The sequence below is a fragment of the Ornithodoros turicata genome, chromosome 2, assembly GCF_037126465.1.
Source record: "Ornithodoros turicata isolate Travis chromosome 2, ASM3712646v1, whole genome shotgun sequence".
NCBI lineage: Eukaryota > Metazoa > Arthropoda > Arachnida > Ixodida > Argasidae > Ornithodoros > Ornithodoros turicata.
Window position 1 is genome coordinate 23,677,058 of NC_088202.1, and position 26,943 is coordinate 23,704,000.

Here is a 26,943-nt window from a genome sequence, read left to right on the forward strand (position 1 = left end):
GCCGGCCGAAGCCAACCACTCGCAAATTTCAAGAATCGTTTTTATAATTCCTGTTTCAAATTCTAAGGAAACATTTCATAACCGTGTTCTAGTCATGTAATGATTGTAGAAATAACACAAACTCGAAATCCGTTTGGTACCGAAGTCTCCCTTTAACACTGCTGTCAACTCAAAATTAGAGATTCACATGTGCTCGTATTTTGCAGCTCAGCTCAGCACGAACACCACTCTTAAAGTTGTGTCCGTGCCCGCCGCATAAAGACCAGACCCGAGCGTTAGCGCCTGTTCCATAACAACATGCAATCCAGTTTAGAGAGCGACAGCACCCTTCAGACAGCCCTTGTTCCGCCGTGTAATTTTCGTATTCTGCGATTCAGCTACCCAACAGGGCTGGATACATCAGCTACGCATACCATGAAGTCCAGTCTACAGGATGCTAAGGAAGCTGCTCAGAGAAAGAGCAAATATTAGGGTAGCAACCGCGAGGTTTAGCGTCATCTTGACACACATGTGCTTACCTAGGCTGCTCTTCTGTACTCTTAGGTTTCCCGGGAGAAGGCACTGTTCATGGTTGCCCTGCACCCCTTTGCAATCCCTGGTTATTTTCGCTTCATCAGGTATCTTGTCGAACACGAGGCGAATCTTGTATTCACCATTCCTGAAACAATCGCACATCTTTTCATCATGCATACTCAGAAGTTGAAGTCGGGAATGCCCCAGCACAATGTCCCAGATGTACTTGTGCGGGATTCCTCCTCTCGCCCTTAAGCATACTGCCATGTAAGTTATGCACTGGTTGCCTACAACAAATTCAGGCCCCGACGCAGCCCACGTGGGAAGAAGTAAGAGTGACAGCTGCATCGCGCACGCGCAATAACGTAGAGATCATGTGCAGGGTGCTTGTGCGGGATTCCTCGTCTCGCCCTTTGGCATACTGCCATGTAAGTTATGCACTATTGCCTAACAAAAAATAATGAAAAAAAAAACGTAAAGCCTCGACGCAGCCCACGTGAGAAGGAGGAACAACAACAGCTGTATCCTGCACGCCCCATAAGGGCGAGATCATATGCGGAGTACTTGTGCGGGATACCTGATCTCGCCATTTTTGAAACAAACTAAAAACATGAAACAAATTTTGAAACGCGTGGGTTGCATTTGTACACTAGTGTGAGAGGTACTGCACGACAGGATTGGCAAAATGAATGAAAGTTATGGCAAGTTATATAATTTTTATAATTTGGTATGGTGTGAACTGTTTGGAGGAGCATCACGAAGTATTTTTCGCCCTCTGGCATGGCTACGGCAACGCGTCGTTTTGGAAATTTAACACTGTGTGTCACAAAACAGCGTGACGGTGGTCGTTCAACGCGCCGAGGAAGCATGTCGGGTGTGAAGGTATCAAGTTAAGTTTCAATAACACAAGAGGCCCGCTCAATCTATGTGCGTTAGACTTACGGGCAATCCAGAATTTCTACATTCTTCACGTGAGGGTAGACTTGCTTCATCTGAAAAAAAAAAAAAACGGAAAGGTGAGGGAAGTATAATACAAACAAGATATGTACACACTACGGCTATATAATAGAGAAAAGAAGGAATGGAAATAAGATGGAAACGGCTGTGTATTGAAATTCCAGACACTGCGGAACTGTTGCCACCAACTGTGCTTCCCAATGTTGGGGAAGCACAGTGCCCCAAGCACAAGCCCGCACCCCCACCCCTCCCAACAGTCATATGAACAGCATTTTCGAAATGTGCAGATCGACAGGCTCCTCTTCAGCTTTATATTTCCTATTTTTAATTTGGTTTTCTATGATATTCATCTCTTGCTAATGTCGAAATGGTCCTTATTTCTTGCAGACGGTGTATCAACAGGAAGTCTACTTTTGCTTTATGGAATACATACTGGGGGAACCATAGTTTATACAAATAGGATATGAAAAGCAGGTCAAGTGGACATACAGTGAACCCTCGTTATTATGACAATGGTCGTTCCCGAAAATATTGGTCATAATGCGGAATTGTCATATTAACGGGGGATATTTGCAGAGGTTTCACTGCATTGTTCCCCCGGAGTATGGTCGTAAAGCGCGTATGTCAGATTATCGGGGGTCATATTAACCAGGGTTCACTGTACATTCCAAAGTGTGCGTAAGCTGTTTCACTAGCAGGCTTTCAGAAGTAACGCCATGCCGCGTTAATCTCTGTGTGGGATTCCTGCAAATTGAGTCAATGACGCTCTTTGTCGAACGTTGAGGAAATTTCTCAGAGGCATCCTCATTGTCTTTGGCAGGGCATTGCGCGCGAGCAGGTTGAATACTGTAGCGCGCGCCCAAAGCACTACCCAAGCAACTGACGACACCACTCGCAAATATCCGTGCACGCGGGCGCTGATTTTCGGCAAACGCTCGTCCAACATGCACGTATAGGTGTATTTCTTCCCCAGAATTATGAATACGATACGGTAAATCTCCCAGGTAATCTGAACGGATGTAACGCTATGAATAGTTCACATTCGACGCTGGTCTTGTCTTAATTTCAAAAATAATAAAGAACTGACACCAGTGGGAATAGCAAACGCAATTCGAACTCCAATTCGTTCAACAAACGTGGCCGTCCTGAGGCCAATTTCAGCCTGGGGTAGGATCAGAGCCGCATTTTAAAGGGACGGTCGCATTCGTCCCAGTCGTTTTCGAAACTGTAGTGTCATTTTATCCCTCCTGGACGACTGACGACGGTATCGAAGCTCCCACGCTACACAGTGACGTAGTTTGACTATTACTTAACGGAATACATGGCAAGAGCAGACGCCGGGTGTTGAGAGTATTTCGGAATGCCCTTTCTGGAAAAGAGAAAACGTCACTCCCTAAGAACCAACAAGGGCACAACCTCGAGAAAAGGAATATCGTGGCAGTGCAGGCGTCACGTAGAGCTACGGGGATTCTGGACTGCGCCTTTCCTAGTCTCAGCGCCGAGCGCACACACATCCGCTTAGGGAGTATACTCACGCCGCCGGAGCTTCTGTGGTCGTGGAAGCAGCGCTGATCTTTAAAATCCGTTTATTTAATATCTAAGTACTTTTTGGACGAAACATTTAGCCGGGTATATTGTAGGCCGATCCCGAACATAGTCATATCCGTTTCATAGATGCGTTTCCGGATGCAACTATCCCCTTAAAAGGGGTGTCTCACTATTTATGGGACATGCCTATACCTGAAGCTCCACTCACTTGTTGAGATGTACCTCAGTACCATAAAAATACGAAAATTTTAATGTTTCTGTACACCTTAAATTACGACATGAGTATGACTTTATCAGAGATATCCGCTAAGCGTCGCAGTTCCTTTAAGGTGGTCAAGGAACTCATTTTAAGTGAAGGAGAGCCGTATGCAGTAAACTGTGTCAGCTTGCACTATATTGTACACATTTCAATTACGTAATTGAAATGTGCAGTGCAACGATACATCAAATGGGAGGTCCCCACGACGCAGGTAAGGAACAGGAGCTCACCGATTGTTTTACTTGATCAGACTCAGGACAAAGGTCTGCCGAACGCCTAGACCGAACACCGCGGTCCACTTTGAACTTCAAGATGTAGAAGATGTCTTCTGCAAAGGAATGTCGATTGTGAAGCAGATAGTGAAATCAAGAACAATATATATGTGAAAACACTAAGGATACCAGAATAGGTGGAACTCTTGACAAAACTGTGACCTCCGCGCACGTAGACATAGCTGTTTTCCATTCGCGAAAAAGTACAAGAGGCAGTGTAAAGGAGTACAAACGAAGTACACGACAAGTGGTGCTCTCGTGCAAAGTACACTGAGCCCAATCAAGTAGAAAAGTGTAAGCCCCAGATGGTCTCACAGACGTTTGCAATGAATCGCAAATTTCTGAGCGATTATTGTCTAAAAATTAACCCAAGGAGTGTAAACGGGCTTCAGCAAAACTAATTGCCACTATGCTACATATGGATGATAAAACACCACGAAAAACGACCGCTGCCCCATTAACGGTACACACCCATGCACGAAACGTTGCATGAACGTAGGAGAAGGTGCAAACTTTTCGTGAACTCGTGCTGCATTCCCGCTGCACTTCTTCCAAACGGATGGTTTAGTGTAGTGCAAAGGGTACACATCCGCTCAATCGAACAGGGGAACTTGCACCGTTTGCACTAGTTCACAAATTATGATATTTGTTGTCGTTGCGCCACTAAACTCCCAATCATCATCATCATCATCACTAGTTCACAGAGTGCAGCCCAATCGAAGACAGCTTACGCAACCGCAAACGCCCGTACACAGTGGGCATCACGACACTTTTCACCTGTAGCTGTAAGTTAAGCAGCTAAAGGAACAATGAGATCAGATTTACCGTGGGTCGAAGCCCTGTCTCATCTGTCAACCTGTCCCCGATCAGGAGCCACCATGCAAAATATTTTCGATGTGCGGTGCACTGACACCGTTCAATCAAATTAAAAAAAAAAGTGGAAGAAAGGAGCCCCGGACATCATCCTCGTATGATGTCGAAAAGACCCCGTACCTTTCTTTCTTTTCTTCTGAGATCACGTGCTGCTTATACCCGCTTGAGCCGCGCCGGTCTACGTCACGCGTCACGTGCTAGGGTAATGGGATACGTCACGACGTTCCCTCATTCTTCTAGACGCTCTTTCGAAGAGTGGACGATTTTCATAAAGGTGTAAGGGACAGAGGCATCGCGCACGCGCTTTAGGCCACCTGTGCCTGTCGTTGTTTCCAGGAGCACATTTTATTCGTGGTAGAAGACGCCGCCAACGACAAAATATATTTAAAAAATAAAAAGTTGTGGTCACCTCAGTGCTCCTTCAAGGACACACCACACGAATCACGCAGCACGATTTCATAGAGACTGGAACCACGCGCTTTTTTGCAGAATGGGGGAATTTCGCTCGAAAAAAAAAAAAAAAACTAAAGTGTTGGTTTCTCGACAGGAAGAATCGTTTCCAGCAAAAAAAGAAAGAAAAGATGGTTCGAAAAAATTTAAAGATGGGTTGCAGAAGGCCAGGGATTATCCGTGTCTCGACACGGCCCAATTTTTAACTGTTGGCTTTAGGCAGTGCGAGAAATTTCAACACAAGTAATGAGCAAGGCCACGATGTGTTACTCGGTCAAAATGTAATGACCTCGCATGCTCATTACCTGTTCCCAAAGCGTAATGCATTACCATTACTCATTGCCTAAATGTAGTGCGTTACCGGTAATGCATTAGTTTGTAATGGTGTTACTCCCCACATCCGCAGTAGAGTAAGGAACGAAACTATGCTGTTTAGAATGTGTGCTAAAGCAACACATAAAAGTATCTGAGACTCGCACGTACTAACATCAGCATCTGCGGCGTGGTAGCACGATGGGTTCACCTGGAAGGATCAATGACGACGGAACGTGGCACTTAACATGGAGTGTCGTAAGTTTCTCGACGAGACACAGTCTATTCGTTTGTCGTTTCCAAAGGCAGTTGCGGAGTGAAAACTCTGTGCTCTTCATTTCAGGCTATTGCACGCAATACTTACTCAGCCCACAACGGCGTTTCGTGTCCAGCTCGAAGGGTGGGTCACATTTACATCGTTCAATGTGGTGCTCGATGAAGCATCTGCCCAATACGCAGTCCTTGAGTCCCTTTCGCGAACATACGTCTGGAAAATATGAGACAATTCGCCTGCATAAACTATGCTCCAGGGAACAGGTATATATTTTTTATTTATATACTTACCTACATTGCACGAACAGCATTACAGTGGTGGGTGAGCAGAAAACACAGTCAAAAATTACCACACACTGTTCTCATTAAGCGTACAAACAACATATTCCAGCAGATTTCCACTGACAAATTTCTCATGGGGAAAAGGAAAACTTGTACACATAATAACGGCAATCAAGGCATCCCTTTTTTAATGTGGTGCCCTCAAGTGTGCGTTAGAACCAATACCTCTCCATGGGAATTTTGAAAAAAAGAGAGAGTGGGAGAGATAAGTTGTATCACAGTAAGTCTGTATCTGTGTACGTTGTATCAATGGTAGATAACAAAGCACATAAAGATGATATCACTTGCAAGTGTAGCGTACAGTAACATAATAGGTCACGTTATTCAATGAGCCGCTGTAGCGACGCCTTAAAGAGCTTGTGATAGACGCGGTTCATCGCATCATGAACGCGTGATATTATACTGCATGCCAAAATATCAATGCAAAAAAAAGTTCTCTGCGTGGGATACTTGGCGATACATAAGCCATTAAATACACGCGCGCGCGCTATGCCCTGACGTCAAAGGAGTGAGAGCTAGACCAATTCCCATTGGTAGTCGTGAACACGTGGCTTCCCTCGCGCTGTCTCGCTGCTGGAGACGTCTGCAGTGATGTCAGAGCCGGATGAGCTTCGGTACCAGTTTTCTAATTTTCCTTCATGAAACGCATGCATGGCTCTACGCATCTGGCGTCAAATGATGTCAATTAATGCGAACCAGAAGTGTGCGAAACTGGTCGCTAATCAAGCATATGTTATCGGCATGAATGCCTAGGCATTCTGTAGAATACCCAGGGCTTTTTGTTTTTGTGTATGAAATCTTGTTTGTCTGTAAGGGTCCTTCCCACTCTGCCGAGGCATTCTGTACATTGCAAAGGGCACTTCGGGCAAAGTATGAAAAACGGAAAAGACGGCAGTAAACGCTTCCTTGCTGGTGAATGGATATCTTATTTGCATGTTACTGGTGTTAGTTTTGGTGAGTTTTGTTTTGTATTTTTTTTTTCATAGATACACGGTCAGAGTGGGTCCACGTAGACTGCTCATCCGTCGTGACTAACTGGGTTAACGATGAAAGATGAAAGTCACTGAAAATGTTAGCCAGCTGTAGGACTCGAACCCACATCTTCTGGATTGCCGGTCCAGGGCTCTACCAATTGAGCTAAGCTAACACGCCTTCTCAGCGACTTCCAGGGTGCGTCATCTGAAGGGACAAACCAGCCACTCTCTCTCACTCATCCTCCTTTAACTCTTACATTTTTGCTCACTCATACACACATTCATACGACGGGGTCGACGCAGGCGGCAACTGTTGAACATGAAAGAACTGATGTTCTGAGATGTGGGTTCGAGTCCTACAGCTGGCTAACCTTTTCAGTGACTTTCATCTTTCATCGTTAATTTCTTAGGCAAATTGAGGCCTTGTATGTATTTGTCCCTTCTATGTTGTTCCAGCCTCAGAACATCAGTTCTTTCATGTTTAACTGGGTTAGTTTTTGTCTGTATTTTTTGCATAATCACACGACCAGAGTGGGTCCACGTAGACTGCTCATCCGTCGTGACTGACTTGGTTAGTTTTTGTCTGTATTTTTTGCATAATCACACGACCAGAGTGGGTCCACGTAGCCTGCTCATCCGTCGTGACTGACTTGGTTAGTTTTTGTCTGTATTGTTTGCATAATCACACGACCAGAGTGGGTCCACGTAGACTGCTCATCCGTCGTGACTGACTTGGTTAGTTTTTGTCGGTATTTTTTTCATAATCACACAACCAGATTGTGTCCATCCGTCGTGACTAACTTGGTGATGATTGTATAATTGTGCTGTCTATGATGAGGAAACTTCCCCAATAATCCAGGTGGCTACAGTGGTACAGGGAACATCCCAATGAAGACTACTGACGGATGCCCGCATATCCCAGAGCAAGAAGGTTAGAACACCCTTCCACCCCTGTACCACCGCAATCTCTCTCCTCCCTCTTTCACCCCCCCCCCTTCTTCTCCCTCCCTTGGGAGCATCGAGCCGCCACTCCAGAGCAGGCTGACCGCATCTTTCCCCTACATCCCCCACAACGTGCTGTCTGCGTCGTCCGTATTTTGCAGCTATTTCTCCCTCATTTTTGTAGATCCAAACCGACTTGCTCTCACGAGCGCTGTTCTTGAACTTGGTTAATTTTTGTCCGTATTTTCTTTTTGTGTAAACAGATCACACGGTTGCGATGAAAAGGAATATTCTTGTACATTGCAGGGCGTCGGCATTCGATAGAATGTCTGGGCACTGTACGATATACGTTTCGTTTCGTACTTTGTCGGCTGATTTTGCCTATTTATAAAATGCCTATAGGTACTCTACGGAATGCCGGATTTAACACATTACCGGTAACACATACAATATATGACAAAAGTGGGAAATAGCTCAAGACAGGCTCGGCTTTAACCAACCACAGATTAAAATTTATTTTTATGGTAGACTTTCCGTTTGACGCGAAAAAGTCAGATGCTAGTTACCACAGGAGCATCGTAATATCAAGATTGAATGTAAAGGAGAAACAATGTCTGCCGATATGCCGTCATGCAACACTAAACAGTACATATATAGAGTTGGTTGGGAACGTAGCTTTGTCTTCGTTGAATACGAACTTGCCCACCATATAACCATTCAGACATCTGAAACAGCGAGCACGCAACAGGCGCAACAATAAAATTCAATTATTAAGGAGATTCAGTACTGCTTACGCAATGCGATTGTCTATGCTAGAGTTAAAACTCTCTATTATCTATATTTGATAAACAGCATTATCCGTCGTCAAAGAGAGCACCAGGCAATTGAAAACCGGTTGCTGCTTTGTCGCACTTCGCCGCGATACAGTCTCAAAATCTCTCGGGCACCACGCGATCACATGGCTGGTTGGGAGACGAGTGTGGTTGTCACCCGGCCCGAACTTAACTGACAGGGCCCGTTATGTGTTGCTCGTATCGGCTCCCGGTTAAACGGCAATACCGCCAGCGCTTTGCCGGTATTGTACCACAGTTGGACGGAGTGCATCGAAGGAAGTTTCAGCGAACAAAATCCGCTGTGGTATTACTTTCCTTTTACTTCTAAGTCTTGTTTTCTGTCTACAGGGTGTCCCAGGAAACGTGTCATTGAATTATAATAAAAAAACTACGCCACCTAGAATCATGCGGTTAACGGCATTTGTTCTTACTAGGTTTTTGCCACCTCCTGATGTGAATGTCGTGTATCGTAAGTTTAATTATGTAAATATTTGCGAACTGAACTCAGAAATTTGCCAAGTAAAGGTCACTTTTTTACCCCATCAATATGAAGTGCTTGCCGAATTCACTGAAATTCATGATAATTGACAGTTATATTCACGAGCTATGCCATCTGAAAAAAATAGCTGAACATCATGCTTTTCGGAGCAGCGGACCATACCGCGCGATGACTTTTTGAGCGCAATCGCACTCAGTCCGACGAAAGGAGGTTTCAAAGCCAGCCCCACAGAGTGATACTAGAAAAAGTAACAGTTCCTAAAATTGGGAGAGGGAAAGCATTATCCTAGCAAAGGTCGGACGCGATAAGGCATGCCTGTGTTATCTCTTTCTGCGATGCCGGGGTGGGCTGGGTTTCCAACATCCTTTCGTCGGACTGACAAAGATGCGCTGAAGAATTCATCGCGCGCTATCCTGTGGGAGCCCCATAGAGCATCATGTTCGGCTATTTTTTGCGATGGGATAGCTTCTGAATATCCCTGTCAATTATCATTAATTTCAGTAAATTAGACATGCTCCTCACATTGGTGGGGTAAAAAAGTGACCTTTACTTGGCAAATTTCCGACCTAAGGTCGCAAAAATTTACAGAATTAAACTTACGTTACACGACATTCACGTCAGGAGGTGGCAAAAACATAATAAGAACAAATGCCGTTGACCGCATGACTCTAGGTGGTATAGTTTTTTTTAAATTATAATTCAATGACACGTTTTCTGGGACACCCTGTATATTGCAACACCAAGAGTACGCACGGAACAAAGAGAATTGGCGTTCTTTTTTTTTTTTACGCGTTTGACTGAATGCTTTCTCTCCTCATGCGCTTCGTTTTCACCCTCTCCTATTTTCGCTCTCTCTCCTGCATATTGCTGTAAAGTTCCCTTGTCCATTCCTTTGACTCTTCCTGCTCTGCTTGGTCTCTCTTACTGGTCCGGTATTTTTCGTAGAGAAACGTGGCAACTTTAGAGCCGAGCGGCCCACCAAATAAATACGTGTGAACACCAGTTCCTCAAACAAGGCGTAGTAATACTCCAGCCGCCCATCCACACGAATTTGCGGCGGGAGTCATTTCAGAACGACGCAACGTGCAGAAGTAACACACTTACCACTACAGCCAAAATAACCAGCATCTCGTTGGTTGTCCCTGCACTGGCAAATCGGGTTCCCGTCCTCCAGAACGCAAGGTGCACCGCATATTTCCACATCTTCGTCGGAACACTTTGGCCCTACGTTAGGTAATATACAACATTTAAGTAGCGAATACCTCTAACAATATTATGATTTTGGGAAAGAACACTAAAAGAATAGCATTACTATTATGATTTTCGTCTGCCTTTACTCAGGTAGAAGAGGAAGCCGAAGGACGTCCATGCAAGTAATACGAGTATATTATCTGTATTTCATTCGTGTTTATCTTTTCAGCTAAAATTCACTATCTTTTCAGCGAAAAGCGTCCGACACGTACGTTGAAATATCCATGGCCCAATTTCGGTATAATAATGAGTCGAATCCTAGGTTGCGTCCGAATAGTGATGCGTCGCAGATGCCGTAATAGTGTGGCGTCACATGTGCGCCTTCCAGCTAAAGTATTCGAACGAGCACTCTGAGCACCGCAACGCGCGCCATCTGGTGCTGATTATCTGCAACGTATATTTAATAAAAAAAGACTCCAGAGGGCGCATAGCATGAGGTGCAGCAAAAGGCCGTAATAGCAGACGACAACAATTTCTCGGAATTCAACATGAACACCGAGTCAGCGACGGTGTTTTCATTTGTCTTGGAGTTTGTCTACATGAGCAGCGAGAGTGAGGTAGACATTCCAGACAAGATGTGTAGAGCTCGTGCAGGACAACTGACGGAAGGACGAAAAGTAAGCACTGCTAGTATAAAACGTTCCCAAAAGGAGCACACTGGAAGAGAAGAGACGACGAGAACTACTCTAGCAGGAGTAGCGTGATGCAGTACTGGGATCGACTTGCTGCGCAGTTATCCTGCTCAAGGCACCCTGCAATCGTCGATAACGACTATCATGTAACCCGGTGAGCAATGGTTCTGTTCTGAAAGCTTATCCAAGGCTGAAAGCGACAATCCCGCACGGGGAACATTTGTGTGTAATTGTATTAATCTACTCGCAGATAAATCATAAAACCGTTGGAGAAGTTCCGTCTGCTTTCGTATTTCGTTTAACATTTCTACTTCAATATTTGTAGGGAACTGGCAGCGATGGCGCCTCCAGGGTTGCTTATCATTGATCACCTCATCTTCTGGATCTTACTCCCGATTTTCCAGACCTTCCAGCCGATCTTGTGGCATTTGTTATTCCCGTGGAGAGGTGCGAAAACTCGTGTCACTTTAAAATTAACTAAAGAGCGAAGGATAAAATGTTTAGTGCTAATACGTATCTAATGTGCGAGACTAAACTCTCAAGTCTAATTGTTTCGCTCTGTTTCGCTTTCGTTGTATGCTAATTTATCTTGCCATGCCGCCGTATTTGCGAACAAAATAGCTGCCAGCCACCGAAAATTGTCGTCTGCCAAACTGTTCGATGAACGCGCACTCCCCAGAAGCGCGGCAGAGGAGGGGAACGCGAAGCGTACTCGGCGAAGCCTGTATCGAAGGAGACTTCCCAAAGTGCGCCTTCTGTGACGCACATGTGCTCCTTGTGAATAATTTGGATGACACACCATTAATGGCGGCACTTCCGGTGTGCGGTATGCAGTGACGCATCTTGGACTATTTGAACGCACCCCTCAAGTGTGCGCCTCAGGAGCGCGTGCAGCACAGCGCTCATTCCACGTCAGAGGGCCACGTGCTTGGAGTGATCGAGATAGCTGCCGAGCTCGATGCTGCACTGCTGGGCCTTAGGCGCGTTCCTTGCCACTACTTAGCTCCGCAAGCTCGCGATTGCCCCGCCCTCGTCAGAGGCCGTCCACTGGCCATGGTGAAAGTAAAAAGAAAGAAAAGACCATTGCTTTTAGACGCTCAATCACCGCCGCCACCAATCGTCGGGCTACACAGCAGGGCGTGCTGACCGCTAAGCCGCACTTGAGCGCCTGGAGAATAACGCATTATGTTCTACATTATCGTCCACTGCCTACTTGTCTCTTTAAACATTTAACCCTCATGAAGATATTGCATGGGATGTCTAATGCAGGTATCATAATACAGGTTCAAACTGATGTTCAGTTGATGCATTTATCAGGATATGGCACGGTGCACAATTGCAAAAAAAAAAAGATTTCCCTCAGTTAAAAATTGTCGAAATCGTTCCTAAATGGTGGCAAAAGCTTCTCGAAGGTAATTGCTGAAAGTTCCACAGTCCTCCGGCGAGTACGTCGACAGTTAAATTTCTTATCATCTTAGGTGAAACACCCTGTATAAGCTCCTCTCATGGTGAAAAAAAGATCTGGTGCATCAAAAAAGACACACTGTGTATTGCGCGATACGTTGCAGAGTAAATGCGCATTTGCGATTTGTGTACGAGACAGCCAGATAAGTGAGGGCAACACGTGGTGCTTCATTTGCCCCCCGCTTCCACAGCATAGAATGTCCTAACACACGGGCTCCAAAAAGATGTATGTGTCCCTGTGGGAATAGTCCTCGGTAGCGAGATCTTACATTCATGGTAGACCGGTCTTCACGCAAACAGGTATCTGCAAGTGTTGTGGGCCAAAATATGGCCATTAGGAACCCACAAGAGAGTGTTCCCCGAAAGGTGAATGATAAACTGCAACTGAACAAAGTCTTCGTTTCGTTTTCTTCAAGAACGACCTTATCTACCGTCGCTTATTCTTCGGCCTTTTTTTTTTCAAGCATCCTACATTCTTAACGAGTACCACTACGGCCGAACAAGAAAAAAATCACGTAACATGTTAGAATGGAGTTGTAAGTCTTTATGACGTCGCAGGAATATTTTCTTTCCAGGCGGCGGACGACGTGTGTTATTGAAAGACTCCAACGAAGCACGGAGATAATCGGAGCTCTCAGTGACGTATATACGACGAACAAAGATCTCCGGCTTCTTTTTTTCCTCGCTGGGTTTGCATTGGGGTTTTCAGTTGGTAAGATCCTCACCTTGGCGCGTCGATATCATGCTCCATCAGGAATTTCCATACCCCTCCAGGGGGGGGGGGGGTACACCCCCGTTTTTTTTTTTCAACAGCGACCTGAAATATCTCACAGTGCTCAATGTGGCTTCACCACCAATGCCTATACCCATAAATATATCCCGTAAGCATGTAGCCACCTGAAAAATCGGCACCTCCTCCCTCCCTAGAGATCGATTGCTGGGGAAATTACTGCGTTTCATGTGACCTTCTGACGACACCCACTGATACGTTGACTATCTGCGCACCGGTGACTAAGGCCCAGTATGGCCGAAACAGCTGCGAAGGGCGCGTTTCCAAAAAACGGCTTAAGGACGTTGCAAGCCAAGGAAATTTCGTAACTTCTATCTTATCGCATAAGGTTGTCTACACAAACATCCTTTTGGGCCGTATCAAGGGACTCCTTAAGATAACCAACCTCAAAACTTAAAGGAGCATGGAAAGGGTATTCAAGCTATATAAAAACCGCTCGTATTTCGGGAAATGGTCCATGAAAAGCATACACGAAAAATATTTCGGTTCAATAAGGTCCCACTACAACGCAATTTAATTGTAAAAAACGCTGCCGCGGCGGGAGGTTTCCTGACATCATCTCCAGGCCACTCCTCCTGTCCTGTGACGTCACACCGGCGATACGCCTCATTCGCTGCGAAAAATAAGTCCGCTCTCTGCACGGCCGCGTGCTATACTTGTTCACTGCTATTCATTCTAAAATATCAAGCAGAAAACGAAACGTTTTGAAAATGGCCTCTGTTTACCCATGGCACGTTACGGTGGTTCTTTTATCATCATTGCGTGCGTCTACGAGAAGAGACCCCATAAGATCTCTCGCCATCCCCTGGACGTCCTCAAAGTGTCATCGCGTCTTGTCCGTGACGGGATGTCCGGGAGAGATCCAGAGAGTGTCATATCATGGGATCTTCCAGTGATAGTCATTTGCGTACGTCCTGCGGCCGTCAGCCGGAGGACATATATAGGAGAAGTAAATTAGTTTAATACTGCGTTGTGCATTTCTATCCCTCCACCCACTAATTAGTGTTCCGGTTTGTTTGTCACATAGAAATCATAAGTAGAAAGGCTAGAATAAAAGCTGGGAGAGAGAGTGATGGGGAAAGCAAAGGAGTTTTACTGATGCAAGACCCTCAAACAATGTCCAAGTCCGGGAGGCGCCATGATGAATATTTTGGATTGGGCCGGATTCCGCTACAGCCTTTCCACGTGTGAAGACCAGGCACGTTCGGCGCAATGGTATCCAATCCAATGCAAGTCGGTTCCGCTTCCGCTCTGCTCCGCGTGCCATGCCGTTTGCGAAGTGTGTTTGTTTTGTCTGCCATCACATGTGCGCTTGGATGCTCTAGAGAACGAGTATATATATCGTACGGTTTAAACCTTGTGCTGCAACGTGAAACAACATCGCAGAGAACTCGTAGGTGCCACCGTTCGTAACACGCTAGGCCTACCGTATCGATCATGGCGGTTCACATGTTGAGATGCTCCTCTTCGCTGGCTTAGTTCGTAGTTATTATGAGACTTCTATGGTTTGTCATAACTAGATTCAACCGAACCAGCAGTGATCATCTATAAACTATAAAAATACTACAAAGAGAAAATATAAAAAATACAGGGGTACAAATACAGATTGTATGATTTTAAGGGATACTCCATGCACTAACTCCAATGTGTGATAAAATATCTTGCTAGGTCTTTTATTGTGATCTTGTTGCCATGAACATACTAGTATGGTCCCTGACGGGCTGCTACACGGAGCATTTCCGTGAAAGATACAGAAAAGTGATGGCATATTACAGCGCGTGCATGACTTTCGACTCATGCTTTAAATCATCTAAGTAGGAAACACGGACATTACCTTGGTTGTAACATAATACTCCAAGGAATTCGCCACTGCAGTGTTTCTTATATATGAAATTGAATTAAACTTAGGTACCTCACCCTTCGTTTGACTGAGATGCTAGGGGGATTCTCGCACTTGCGGGAGTTCGCAAGACAAGCAATATATAGTATATGTTTTATCTGCGAAAGGAAATACCACTGCCGCATATTTCTTTCAAAGTGGGCTGCCTTAGACGTAGTGGCACAGGACCATTTATATTTTTGTTTTTCTATGCCACGGCACCGATTCTTCGTCAGCAAAAACAATCGAAGAAGAGAAACGGAAAATGACAAGCTGATAGCCGAGGTTGAAAAACTGAAAAAAAAGAGAGAGAGAGAGAGAGAGAGAGAGAGAGTTGGTTTCTACTGTAAACGTCTGCTCACTTCTAAAAGAGAGAAATGAAAAAAAGATTCACTATAGCTACATGCAGAAGAACATGACCCTATAGTGCTCCTGAGACTGTCCCATTTTTGTCCCCAGATGTTGTCCCTAGGACCATCTCTGGAGTCTCATTCTAACACTTTTCTAACAAATTGAGGATCCTGTGGGGATATTGCCAGGATGTCATTTCTGTACCATAGTGACATCCTCAGGATGAGTCAGGGATGTCAACGTGTTCTTGGGGGAGTACGTACCGCATGTACGTCGGCATCGGCGTCTCTTACGTGGAGGTGTTTCAATGTGGCTCTTTGCGTTTTGTTGCGTGTCTCGTTTTGGTTCCATTTAATCAAGGTAGAGCATAGAGCCTGTATAATTGCTCGTGCACGTGTGTTACACTTCATTCAGGAGGCCTGTAGTGATGCCGAGTGGAGTTCGAAGCTGCTAAAACGAAAACAAAAAGGACGCGCGGCTTTTAGATGCATCAGGTTCTGACAAATGAGCCAGCAAGAAGTAGGTGGCTTGCCTTGATTCAACGCGAGAATGTTCAACCTGGCACTGAACTCCGAATATGCAGTCTAGATTTTAATGAGACTGATTACGAGTCACTACCGAGCGTCGTGAAATCAGTTGGCGCCGACTTCTGAATCTATCTGAAGCGATGTCTTGCTCCGTCGCTAAATCTACCTAAATTCGCGCTAAATCTAACTAAATTCGCTGAACTCACTTAACCCCCAAGAAGAATAAGAAGAAAGAATAAGCACCTGCACACAGTGCTGTACATAGCGCTGTTACAATAGTAGCGGCGCTACAGTATCCGTTACTTTTTCCGGTAGCAGAGTAGAGAACGCGCAACTTTTTAAAACTGGTAACGAAAGAACTATTTCCGTTACGAATTTGCTGTAGCGCAATCTCAAAGCGCTACCGCTCTGCCTAGGCCTTAAGTTCGAACAAGCTGAACAATATTACAGTCCATTCTACGAAGACAGGGCAAAAAGCACGAAAGGAGGGCACAGAGGTCGTTATCTTACAAAGAGGTTGTGTTCTCTAGTTGGGATTAACCTTCTAGGAGTTTTCGTGTACATGATTTGAGTTTTTCCGCAAACGGAGGTCACTCCAACTGCATTGTGGAGCCGTCCCCGCTAGCTATGAGTCGTCCTAGCTAAGCTCCAATTTGAAAAACACATCAAGGTATGTTTACTGACTTCTCATTCCGGGCAAGCTAAGTTCTTTTCGTAACAAAGCTATAGAGCTTTTTAGTGGCAGGCTTGCATTGTGCGTTACTTGCTTTAGGGGAAGAGAAAAATATACCCAGGAAAATAAACCTGTGAAAATGGTTTTCCAAATTATAGCCTTAAGGAGACCTACGTGACACCTCCAAAAACTGTTATGCGTTGTTTCTCCTCCTAACGCGTTACTAGTGAGACTTTCTGGTTACTTATTTTTTATTTCCTAAAAAGGTAGCGCATGAAGTATCGCGCTACTTTTTACGGGTAACGGTAGCGGTATTCCGCTACTTTTAGAAACGTGTAACGATATCGGGATTTCGCTACTTTTTGCTCAGGTAGCGCATATCGGTATTACGCTACCTTTTTCGGGTAGCGGGTACAACACTGCATGCACCGCAACCCGAGCTACCGAGCACAAGCGTCTGTCAGAAGGAACTGCGAGAAATGTAGAACGTACGCAGCAGACGACGCTCCTACCTCCGCTATGGTGGCTAAAAGGGGAGGTGACGCCAGCGAGGACTGAAAAGCGCGCCGTCAATTCGTGCTCGACAGCGGTGGCGCTGGCGTCGCGACTTCGATCGGCTCGGCCTCCGGCATGCGAAGGAACCTACGCTGCTGGTATGGTCTACCGCGCTGTTGGTGTATTCTACGATTATTATGCTTGGTCTTGAGCAGGATGTCGAACCGCAAAAAATACGGGTTCGGTTCGGGTTCGGGGTCGCGTTGTTTTGATTTCGTTCCGGTTCAGTTCCGGTTCGGCCACGCCAAAAATCGAACCGGTTCAACGCTTCCGTTTTATATGTTCCATAAAACTGCTTTTATCAGGAAATGCGCGGCTAATAGCTTACTGCTGTTGTCTGCATTGACGTCTCTAGCGGTGAGGTAGCCCTTTAGCGAGAGAAATGTGAAATGGATGAACACTTATTGCAAATAGAGTCGACGCTGTTGAAGCGGTGTAGTCCTGCTACTTTCTGTTTCCAAAATCTCTTTTTTCACACGCACAGTGCCAGCAAGATACACTTAAAGGAAGCCTAATAAGATGGACAGCGTAACATAGACCACAGTACTTGCCGGCACACTGCCTTCGCAGCGCGAATCGATCTGAAACCGTACTGAAGCATGTCGAAAATAAGCCTGCCAGCCTTACTCTGTCCGAGCTCACAGCAGTGTACTAGTTAATCCACAACACAAAGGTAATGGGTCACGACATAACTGCACTACCAATAAGCAGAACCACATTTACTTTTCAAACCACGACCAATCAAACAGGCACCGTTCTGCGTACGCTCCTTCTCCACTTCTCATGTTTCTGGCTTGTTCAGTTTGTTCTGCTCACGTTTAAAGGGGAATCTTGGGCGCTTATTTGATCACATATTCGTCCTGTAGAGCTACATAACTGGCCTACTCCATTCCTGTTTCATTCGTCCGCGTGGCACCTCGTCTCTGAAGAGTAGACGCCGCACCGCGTGCGTGGGGCGATAGCCGCGGCGCTCACAAGGGCAACTGCGCTTCAACATGTTAAAAAGACGCTGAAAGTATACTTACTATACGTCGTCGTCTGACTGCTAGGTGAAAATTTCGGAAATCTATGATATAGGCGCGTGATGATGATACCAATGTGTCTTCGTTCGGGGATAGGGAGGAACTCTTATGCTGACGAACCGGTTACCGCTATTTTTTTTACAGTTCTGCTCCAGTTCGTGTTCAACAGTGTCATGTAAATTTCAGTTCGGGTTCGGGTTCGGTTCGACACCCTGGTCTTGAGGTCTGCTGGCATAAATGCACTATAAATCTGGACGTCTTATCACAAGCTTGAAGTTATTTATTTTGGGGGTAAGTGCAGGAATGTGCAACTCCCGCGACAGGGAAGAAGAGTGATCATACCATGTACAGAAATGGGAAATGTGGATTATTGAGCAAACCAGGCAAACACGCTTACAATATGAACATCGAAAGGAAAGGCACAGCATATTACAGAGCACGTCTCATCTTAAGCAGCCTCAGTCTATCACGTTTCCCTGTGCGCGAGTTCTTTGAGTTTACTAGAAAATGAAGCCTATAGTAAGGCATACAATTTGATTATTTTGTTCCTCAAAGAAACCTTCCGAATTCGGTTTTGCTCTTGCAAACTACTAAATGTTTGTTCCCTCCAAATTTAATGAGCAGGTTTCTTTTTAAAGCTAAACTTTCTGAATTTGCGTTTTACTCCTGCATACTCTCAATATAGCTTGTTGACAACGAATTAAAAAATATATTCATATTTCTTCTAAAAACGAAACCCTTGAATTTGAAATTGCGTTTTCCTCATGCAAACTATGTCGTTTAGTCACTCGCAATTTAAAAGTTGAACTTATTTCCATCGGAAACAAAATCTTCCGAATTCTCTTTTTTCGCATACAGTTCGACGATCGCGTTTCGCTCGTTATTGATAGTTACCTCTCGGGGAAACAACAAACAAGAAATATGAGCATGTAAAATAAAATATGAAGTTCATGAAGTAGGAAATATCGGATTATGCATACACTGCTATAAAGGTGGCATTCTGTGCAGGAATTATATAGTGGCCCGTAACTGTCACAAGCCCGTATTACTGTGGCAGTAACATAAGTTACTTATAGTTTCACAGCGTATGCAGCTGGCCTGAATAGTATTAATAACACGCATAGAGCATAACGATCCACGATGTCTCTTGCTTTGTTGGTTCAAGCAAAACAGAAGTTCCAGTCTGTTTTGCGGACCGCGGCAGCTCCTCTTTTTATGTCAGCGTTTCTTTTTCATTTTTTTTTCGTGTTAACGGTGTGAAGCTATTTCAAAAATATCCACCGTGCAAGTATAAATAAAGGCATTTGATTAAATTGATACAACAACAGCTTTACGAGATGATTGCAATACAACGGGGAGCAGTGACTTTACATTTTTGCAAATGAGTATTAATCTCAAGCATCGATAGTACTATCAACGTCAGAACATCAGTTTCTCTATAGTACTATCGTTTATATTTTGATGGTTATCGCCCATCACTACACTCTAAAATCGGTACCTGATAACGTACCTGATATCGAGCTGTACCTGGTAAATATCAGGTACATCAGTGCTTTTCCGCAGTTGCTTTAAGAGACTGTGCGAGACAAAGGATCTCGCTTTGTATGTATGAGGTACAAGCATATTTATGGGGTACACGGTCAGTTTATGAGGTACCGTGTCTTGTACCGTATAAAGCCGTACCTCTTGCGGAAAATCTTATTGTGCTTTCCGCTGCTTTCAGCACTTCTTGCGTTCAAGTAACGCCCCAAAGGGTTCGATGCAGTCAGATAATGCATGTACATCGCACGGGCTCGGAGATAAAGATTAGCTGTTGATTTACAACTATGATTGTTTAATTCACGGCAGATGCTAGAACGTTACCTGTCTATATCGTCAGCTAAAGAGCCTCAACCATGACCGTCTGACCTTTCCCGCTTTCTTTATCTGTAATAAACATATCCCCCCCGTCAACCGTGGTACTTTTGTTTAAATTGTCTGCGTCGGTTTCAAGTATATCACGAACACAGGCTATAGACAGTTAGCAAGGAAAATGCCGTTCTGTATATGTGATGTTTATTGCTTATTGGGTATTTACATTGATAAAATAGAAAGAGATTGAACTCTCTCCGTGTGTTCTGAAGGAGGCAGGTTTTCTTTTGGCCAACATGAAAACTAAAAGAAAAAGAACATTCCGGAACAGATAAGCTGTCGGCGAACCGACAAGCCACACCTTCCAGTGATTTCATGAGGTCGGGAGGGTCAGTTTCTTATTTTTTCTTTATCTTGGCTCATATCTAGCGAATCCAACCTTTGATACCTACGGAAGAAACATGCATTATAAGTGCAGCCGCGTCCGCTTGTGACGGTTATTTGTGATCAGGAAGCCGCCGTCTTCGCACGGTTAAGATGACCGGTTAAGGGACATAGAAAGGCCGGGAAGGTGTACCTGCTCATGGTAAGTTGCTCTTTAACGTTGTTCATTTCCGCTACAACTACATGCATGCCGTTTCCCAAAACGTGCATGTGTAGGGTGAGCGTAGTGAACAGTAGCTTGCCAGAGTGCGTATGCGATTGCATTGAGGGTTCTAACAACCTAGAAGCGTTCCACGTGAGTGTATTATTTCAGGCTTGTGTAGTGCTGAAGGCATAGGTCGGCATTTTCCTAAGAATTCATTCAACATCACATCATGGTCAGTTTTCTGCAAACCCATCACATCATCACATCACATCACCGTCATAAACCATCACATCACGAGCCCGTAACTCAACTTCAACCTCAGAATTCATCACTTCATAACCCATCATCCAACTTCAACTTCAGAATTCATCACATCATAACCCATCGTTCAACTTCAGGTAGGGGGTAGGGTAGGTAGGCGCGGTAGGGTTGTTGCACAATATTGCGCCCGTTGTTGACAGATAAGTGAGCACATAGCACATTGCGCGTTCATGTGGCTTCGGGTGACCGCTGATGGGGTTTTGAAGTTGAATACCAACGAAGGCCTACGTTGGTGTGCCTGGCAGCCCGCTGCTGGAGGATTACGACGTTGGCGTCTTCATCGCCCCTGTTAGCGTGGATTTCCTGGTAGTGGAGGCGAAAGCGTAAGCGGAGGAGGGGTATAGTGTTTGGAGGGTGCGGTCGCCTTGCTTTGGGTTGGGCTTGGAAGCAGGGTGCACCAAGAAATGAGGAAAGGGAGGGATCCAACGTTTGACTTCCGCTGTCGCATGTGAACGGCGGCGGGAGCGCGGTAAGGTTGTTGCACAATGTTGCGCCCGTTGTTAACAGCTAAGTGAGCGCATAGCACATTGCAGGTTCATGTGGCTTCGTACGACATCCTTGCCTGCCGACACACTGAACGTTCATGTGACTTCGTAAGACCGCCGTGTCTGCCGGTACATTGCACGTTCATGTGGCTTCTTACGACTGGCTTTTCCGCCGTGCCATTTTTCACTCGTGACGCGGGGGTATTAGCTTCGACATCGCAATACATCGTGGCCTGTCACTCAGTATTACATGAGTTCTTGTGACATGATGCTTACTGACACTGGAATAGCCTTCATTAACGAATTCACCGACCTGTAATCACCTTCGCTGGACATATGTTTTTACTCTAATTCTTTCATGCAATACACCACTGCAGTGGTTTATCCGGAATCCCAAGCAGGGGGCGTGGTCATTATTACAGCTACGTGATAACAGTTTTACACGTATAATTACCGACGTGTCATTACAGCTGAAACGACAAGCCCCTTTTTTGCAGGGGGTGTCGCCAAACTTTTTTCTGTGGGGTGGGCGGTGTCACAGTGACGTATCATGGTCTGGATAAGTCACTGACACCAAAAACTGAGAATCTGTCCTCGGAAAAGTGTAACCCATTGTATTCTTTCTCCTCCGAGGAGGGTATATACGGACGAACACTAGGTGAATGCTTAACGACCGAGGCATTTGGACACATGTAATACATACAGAATGTGAGGCGCAAACTGAAGTGAAGACTGCAAGGAGCCCGGAAGGCCACCAACTTACAGTCCGTGAAACAGTTTCTTTTCCTCTCTCACAATCTGTGAATAAATATGTGTCGACACAGTCTACAACAATTCCCACTCTTACCTGTTTTTATTTCATGTTTGAAACAACATCTCATCATAATCACTTGACTGTAGTGTACGTTAGTCACTTTTTGAGGTAAGTTCGCAAAAGTATCATGAGCAAAGTTATAAATTTCTATTTCGCTTCACGTCCAAGAAGGCAGAACGCACAACGCGGGCTCCTTTCTTTTTATTTTGCTGCTGAAAAATCCGACGACAGTGACCCCGCCTCTTGCACGTGCGCGGCGCCAGCAGCCTGTCTGCTCCGCCTTGTTGCAGCCCGATGTTCTGGGTGTACGCTAACGCCATTCTGACGTGCTTCTGAGTTAGGTCGCAGCAGAGCGTTCGTGTGGAGTGCGCGGAGTGCATTTTTTTAACGGGGAAGGTGATAAGGTCACTGGCTAGGTTCTGTGAAATGTGCGCGGAAAATGGGAACTCGCAGAACTTGGAATTCTCACTTTGTGCCCAATTGACAAGGTATATTCGGAACTCCGCTCCCAACTTAATTTCGGCATGGTAGCAAGAACTTTCATTTCTCACTTAATTTCATTCTGAGAACTTGAAGGCTGTAACTTCATTACATATTTAGCTTAATGACGTAACTCGTAACTAGCAACTTTTGGGTGGTAATTAACTTCCCCGCCTCTGCTGAAATGTACTTTATTGGCGATGAATATATAAGAAATAGCAGCTGCGTGCTCTGATGAAACACTTGTGTCCGATGGATGCTACACGAATGCGGAACACATAATTCCCCAAAACATGACCTATGCACCTCAGATAAATAAGAGACCTGTCGTGACCTCAGTGTATTACATTTAAAATAAAAGATGTCCACAAAAACAATGCCAGCCCGATCTTGTCCTATTTGGATCCCAGTCACACAAAGGAAAACTAAGCAATCTAAGAAGACACGAAATAAGCCTAATAAAACACGCTTCGTCAGCACGACAGCAATCTACTATCGTCTAGTAAAATGCGCGTACGCGACCGAAAGCGGAGGCTACTATCCTAACCCATCCAGTATACATATACACGCACATTGTAGCTGTAGGCGAGCAAATGAGTCAAACAGAACAACCGCAACGTGCAGACCGCGCGACCGCAGATCGCCAAATCGTGTCTCGATCTAATCTACCGCTCACATTCGCAACATACAGTTGCCTCCGTCTACATGACATTGTCTCCCGCCCCCCACTAAGCGAGAGAGTAACGCGTTCCAAACACTTTCCCTCCCTGCAACCGCCGAGACACAACAATGGGGGGGGGGGGGAGGAAGTCCGCCAGGCACCTGCAGTGTCAGGCCCATACGCCCACACCAGACACTAAACGCGAAGCGTTTATGTTCGCTCGGTGCACTCCAATACACATTTGCCCTTCACTCCGCACGCGTTCGCACAAGCGACAGTCACGACACGTGAACGTCAGACATCGACTAAACATTGTCGGCTTCAAAACCTATTATGAGGACTTCGAAACCTATCCGTCAGCTTCAAAATCCATCGCGCAGACTTCAACTTCAAAACCCATCACGCGGACTTCAACTTCAAAACCCATCACGCGGACTTCAACTTCAAATCCCATCACACTGACTTCAACTTCAAAACACATCACGCGGACTTCAACTTCAAATCCCATCATAACCCTTCATTCAACTTCAACTTCACATCACATTATTGCCCTTCATTCAACTTCAACTTCACTTCACATCATGCCGTTCATTCAACATCACATCATTCTCTATGAGGTGATGGTGAATGAAGTCGGTGAAGGCCATCATGAATGAAATCGCCGACCTATGGCTGAAGGTTGTCGTCCCAGTTGTAGCGCTGAAGTATTTTTCGATGTAGATACAGTGGCGCCTACACTTGCCTTAACCAGCGGAGCGCGTGTCATCGGGCGCTGATAGACAGCTGGAAACGAGATTGGGATGATCCACTATCCCATTGAAGGGAGGGTATCAACAAATCACAAGGCACCCTAGAAACACTTCACAAATAAAATATGCTTTTCCCTTCTATCTCCATTATCATCTGTTATGTTCTGCATGGCCACTGCTTTCTGCTTTCTTTATTGCATGCCACAACTTTGTATTACAAATATTTATATATAAAAAAGAACCCTTTGCTCGTTCTGGAATTTTCCTCACGTAACCACTAACCTCCTTATCTTTCGCTGTGTTTGCCAATTCTTGCCTGTTGTCCCGTTTCGTCCACACGTTCGTGAACCTCCCATTTTTCTGTAACCGGTCTGGAGCCTAGATCACTACGTTCCTATAATCCCCTCCACACTCTAACAAAGCGGCCATTCACTCTGGCCGTAGAAGCCCGTACGGACCATTTCTTTCCTCCGGGCTGTTGACCCACAGTTCGCATGAACCTTTAAACTCGTCACACCTAACCCTTTAAATACCATGCCAATGATGAGGACGGTGCCCAGAAGAAGAAGAACAGTCTCTGTTCGAAATATCGGCGGCTTCTGTCCTGAGGCAACTCCCTTCCTACTGCTACCCCATGGCATGGCCACCTCCAATGGATTCTTTCTAATCCAGCTGTCCGAGTAAGGAATAAATTATAATTCTATACTGGAGCAAAATCTGATCGCCTTGATACATTGCTTTGCTGGGAAGTCAGGAACAAAGAGTAGCCAGCAGGCAAAACACCCATGGGTCAATGACGTCTTCCCTTAACGGCGTTGCGATGCAGTTTGTCATGTTAGTAATGTAGTTCGTCAACACTAATTATTCATACGACCGAAATAAATCAAGCGAAGTGATCGTGTTTGTTGTGCTGTTACTGCTCAAGCCGACAGTGTAGTTTTATCTCTGATATCTAAACTTCATTTGTTTCTCAGCTGATACTATAATTCGACGTCAGATTCCGAAAAACTTTGATCAAGCAATTCTGGAGATGACCAACATCCTGGCGACTTTTTCAGCCATGAAGGAAAAGAATCGCCGACGTTCGTCGATGTGGACGTATTCTTACGTCCAAAAAAATCGAAGTATGACCTGATATCAACGGTACGTGGACTGCCTCCTTTGTTTGAGACAATTCTTTTGGAAGGCACAAACACGAACTAATTGCGGCGTACCTTTCCAGACCGTCCCCGAAGAGGTGTACCTGTGAGACGGCAGTACCTTAAAAGTGCTGTACCTTTTAGGCGCTTTCGTACCGCATAAAATAAAGGGTACGTTTTTGCAAAAATGTATCTTATAAAAGGGATTTTTAAGAGGTACAGATTTTAGAGTGTAGAAGGAACGTCCCGTATCAACAATACATGCAGAGCCCAGCAGCAAACAACGACAAGACAATCGAAGAGCCGACAGCAGCGCTACTGCGGCCACGGGCGCCTTGGCATGATTCAAAGGAATGCTCCCCCTCTCCAGACGGGACGGGCGTTGGCGTCACCTCCCCTTTTAGCCACCCTACCTCGGCCACCTCTGCCGAGTCGATGACCGATCCCGGCTGACGTCACACTGCGATCCCCTCTCTGAGTGGACAGGTGCTTCGTCACATTGTGACGCGCGTTCTCTACCTTCTCACTTGGCCTCCAGAGAAAAGCGGAGAGTATCGCGCGTGCGAGGGATTAAAACGTCTGCGTGGGCGTAATACGTCCGCTAGGACAGTATTTATGGTGTAAAAACATAACACAGTGGTGACACATTTGAACGTGGTCAAAGCGAAAAAAAAAATCTCCCCACTTTCCATGCTCCTTTAAGATACGCATAAGCTAGCTTAAAAATGTCACTGTTTTACGGCTTTTTTGTTTATTGACCCCTCTACCTGTATTTATGGTATATAATTGACCTGTTCGTGCATCTACATAGAAAACGTAAAGCAAAATACCTGGCTGCCCCCTTTCCTCTTCCCTTGTAACAGCGAAAGAGAAAGACCCGAAGATAACGCTATCCGAATTTGGATTTCTTGGACAAGCTGCACTTTTTCAGTATAGATTGGCGAAAGAAAATACCTTCCTGGGAACACAGGCCATGTTGAGCGTGCGTATGGCAGCAGACGAGTAGAGTCGCTCGTCTTCTCTTTGTTCAGTCGAAGTATCAACGCAGCGCTGTGATGTTATTATATGTGTAATCCTCTGGGAGCACATTAACAATCGGCAAAATGAGAAAGCAAACATGTTTTGAAACAGTAGTTTACGACGACCCTACTGTGTTTGTTTCGCGTCAGGATGTATGCACAATTACATGTAGTCTCGCAATTCATTCATCTCGTCTTTTTTATAGGTATATCATAGGTGTTCGGCAAAGTGTAATTCGTCTTCTTCTAAATCACGAATTTTCAAATCAACTGGGGAACTCTGTTTCCGAAATTAACTTACGTAAACATAACCGTAGAAGAATTGGAGAGCAGACGACGACCGTTCATGACGGCGGTCCGGCACTCGTGAAACTTTCCTATTACACCACGTCAGAACTGACAAGGTTTTCTGAAGCACGAAGGAAAGTCCCCACAAAAGGACAACGTCCCTTTCGACACTCCGATTTTTATGCAAACCACTTTGTTCAATATATGGAATGTTCTCAACTTAGGCTGCTATGGACGGCCCCAGTGCTGTCCAGTATGACGACGTTTCAGAACATTACGAGCAGTCAAAGGGCTTCGTCTTCCTTTTTCCCATCAAAATATCACGTTCCTCTTTCCCATTAAGGTATAGTTTGTTG

General features: G+C 45.3%; 1 protein-coding gene across 1 annotated transcript in view; it reads right to left on the bottom strand.

The window, feature by feature from the left end:
* LOC135385240 (uncharacterized) overlaps positions 1-26,943 on the bottom strand; it is a 119,242-nt gene that overhangs the window by 34,513 nt on the left and 57,786 nt on the right. The window contains exons 15-19 of the mRNA XM_064614444.1: positions 10,152-10,271; positions 5,549-5,671; positions 3,508-3,605; positions 1,456-1,505; positions 519-658 (exon numbers count right to left, since the gene is read on the bottom strand). Of these exons, the coding sequence (XP_064470514.1) occupies positions 519-658; positions 1,456-1,505; positions 3,508-3,605; positions 5,549-5,671; positions 10,152-10,271 (531 nt within the window). The remainder of the gene's footprint in view (positions 1-518; positions 659-1,455; positions 1,506-3,507; positions 3,606-5,548; positions 5,672-10,151; positions 10,272-26,943) is intronic.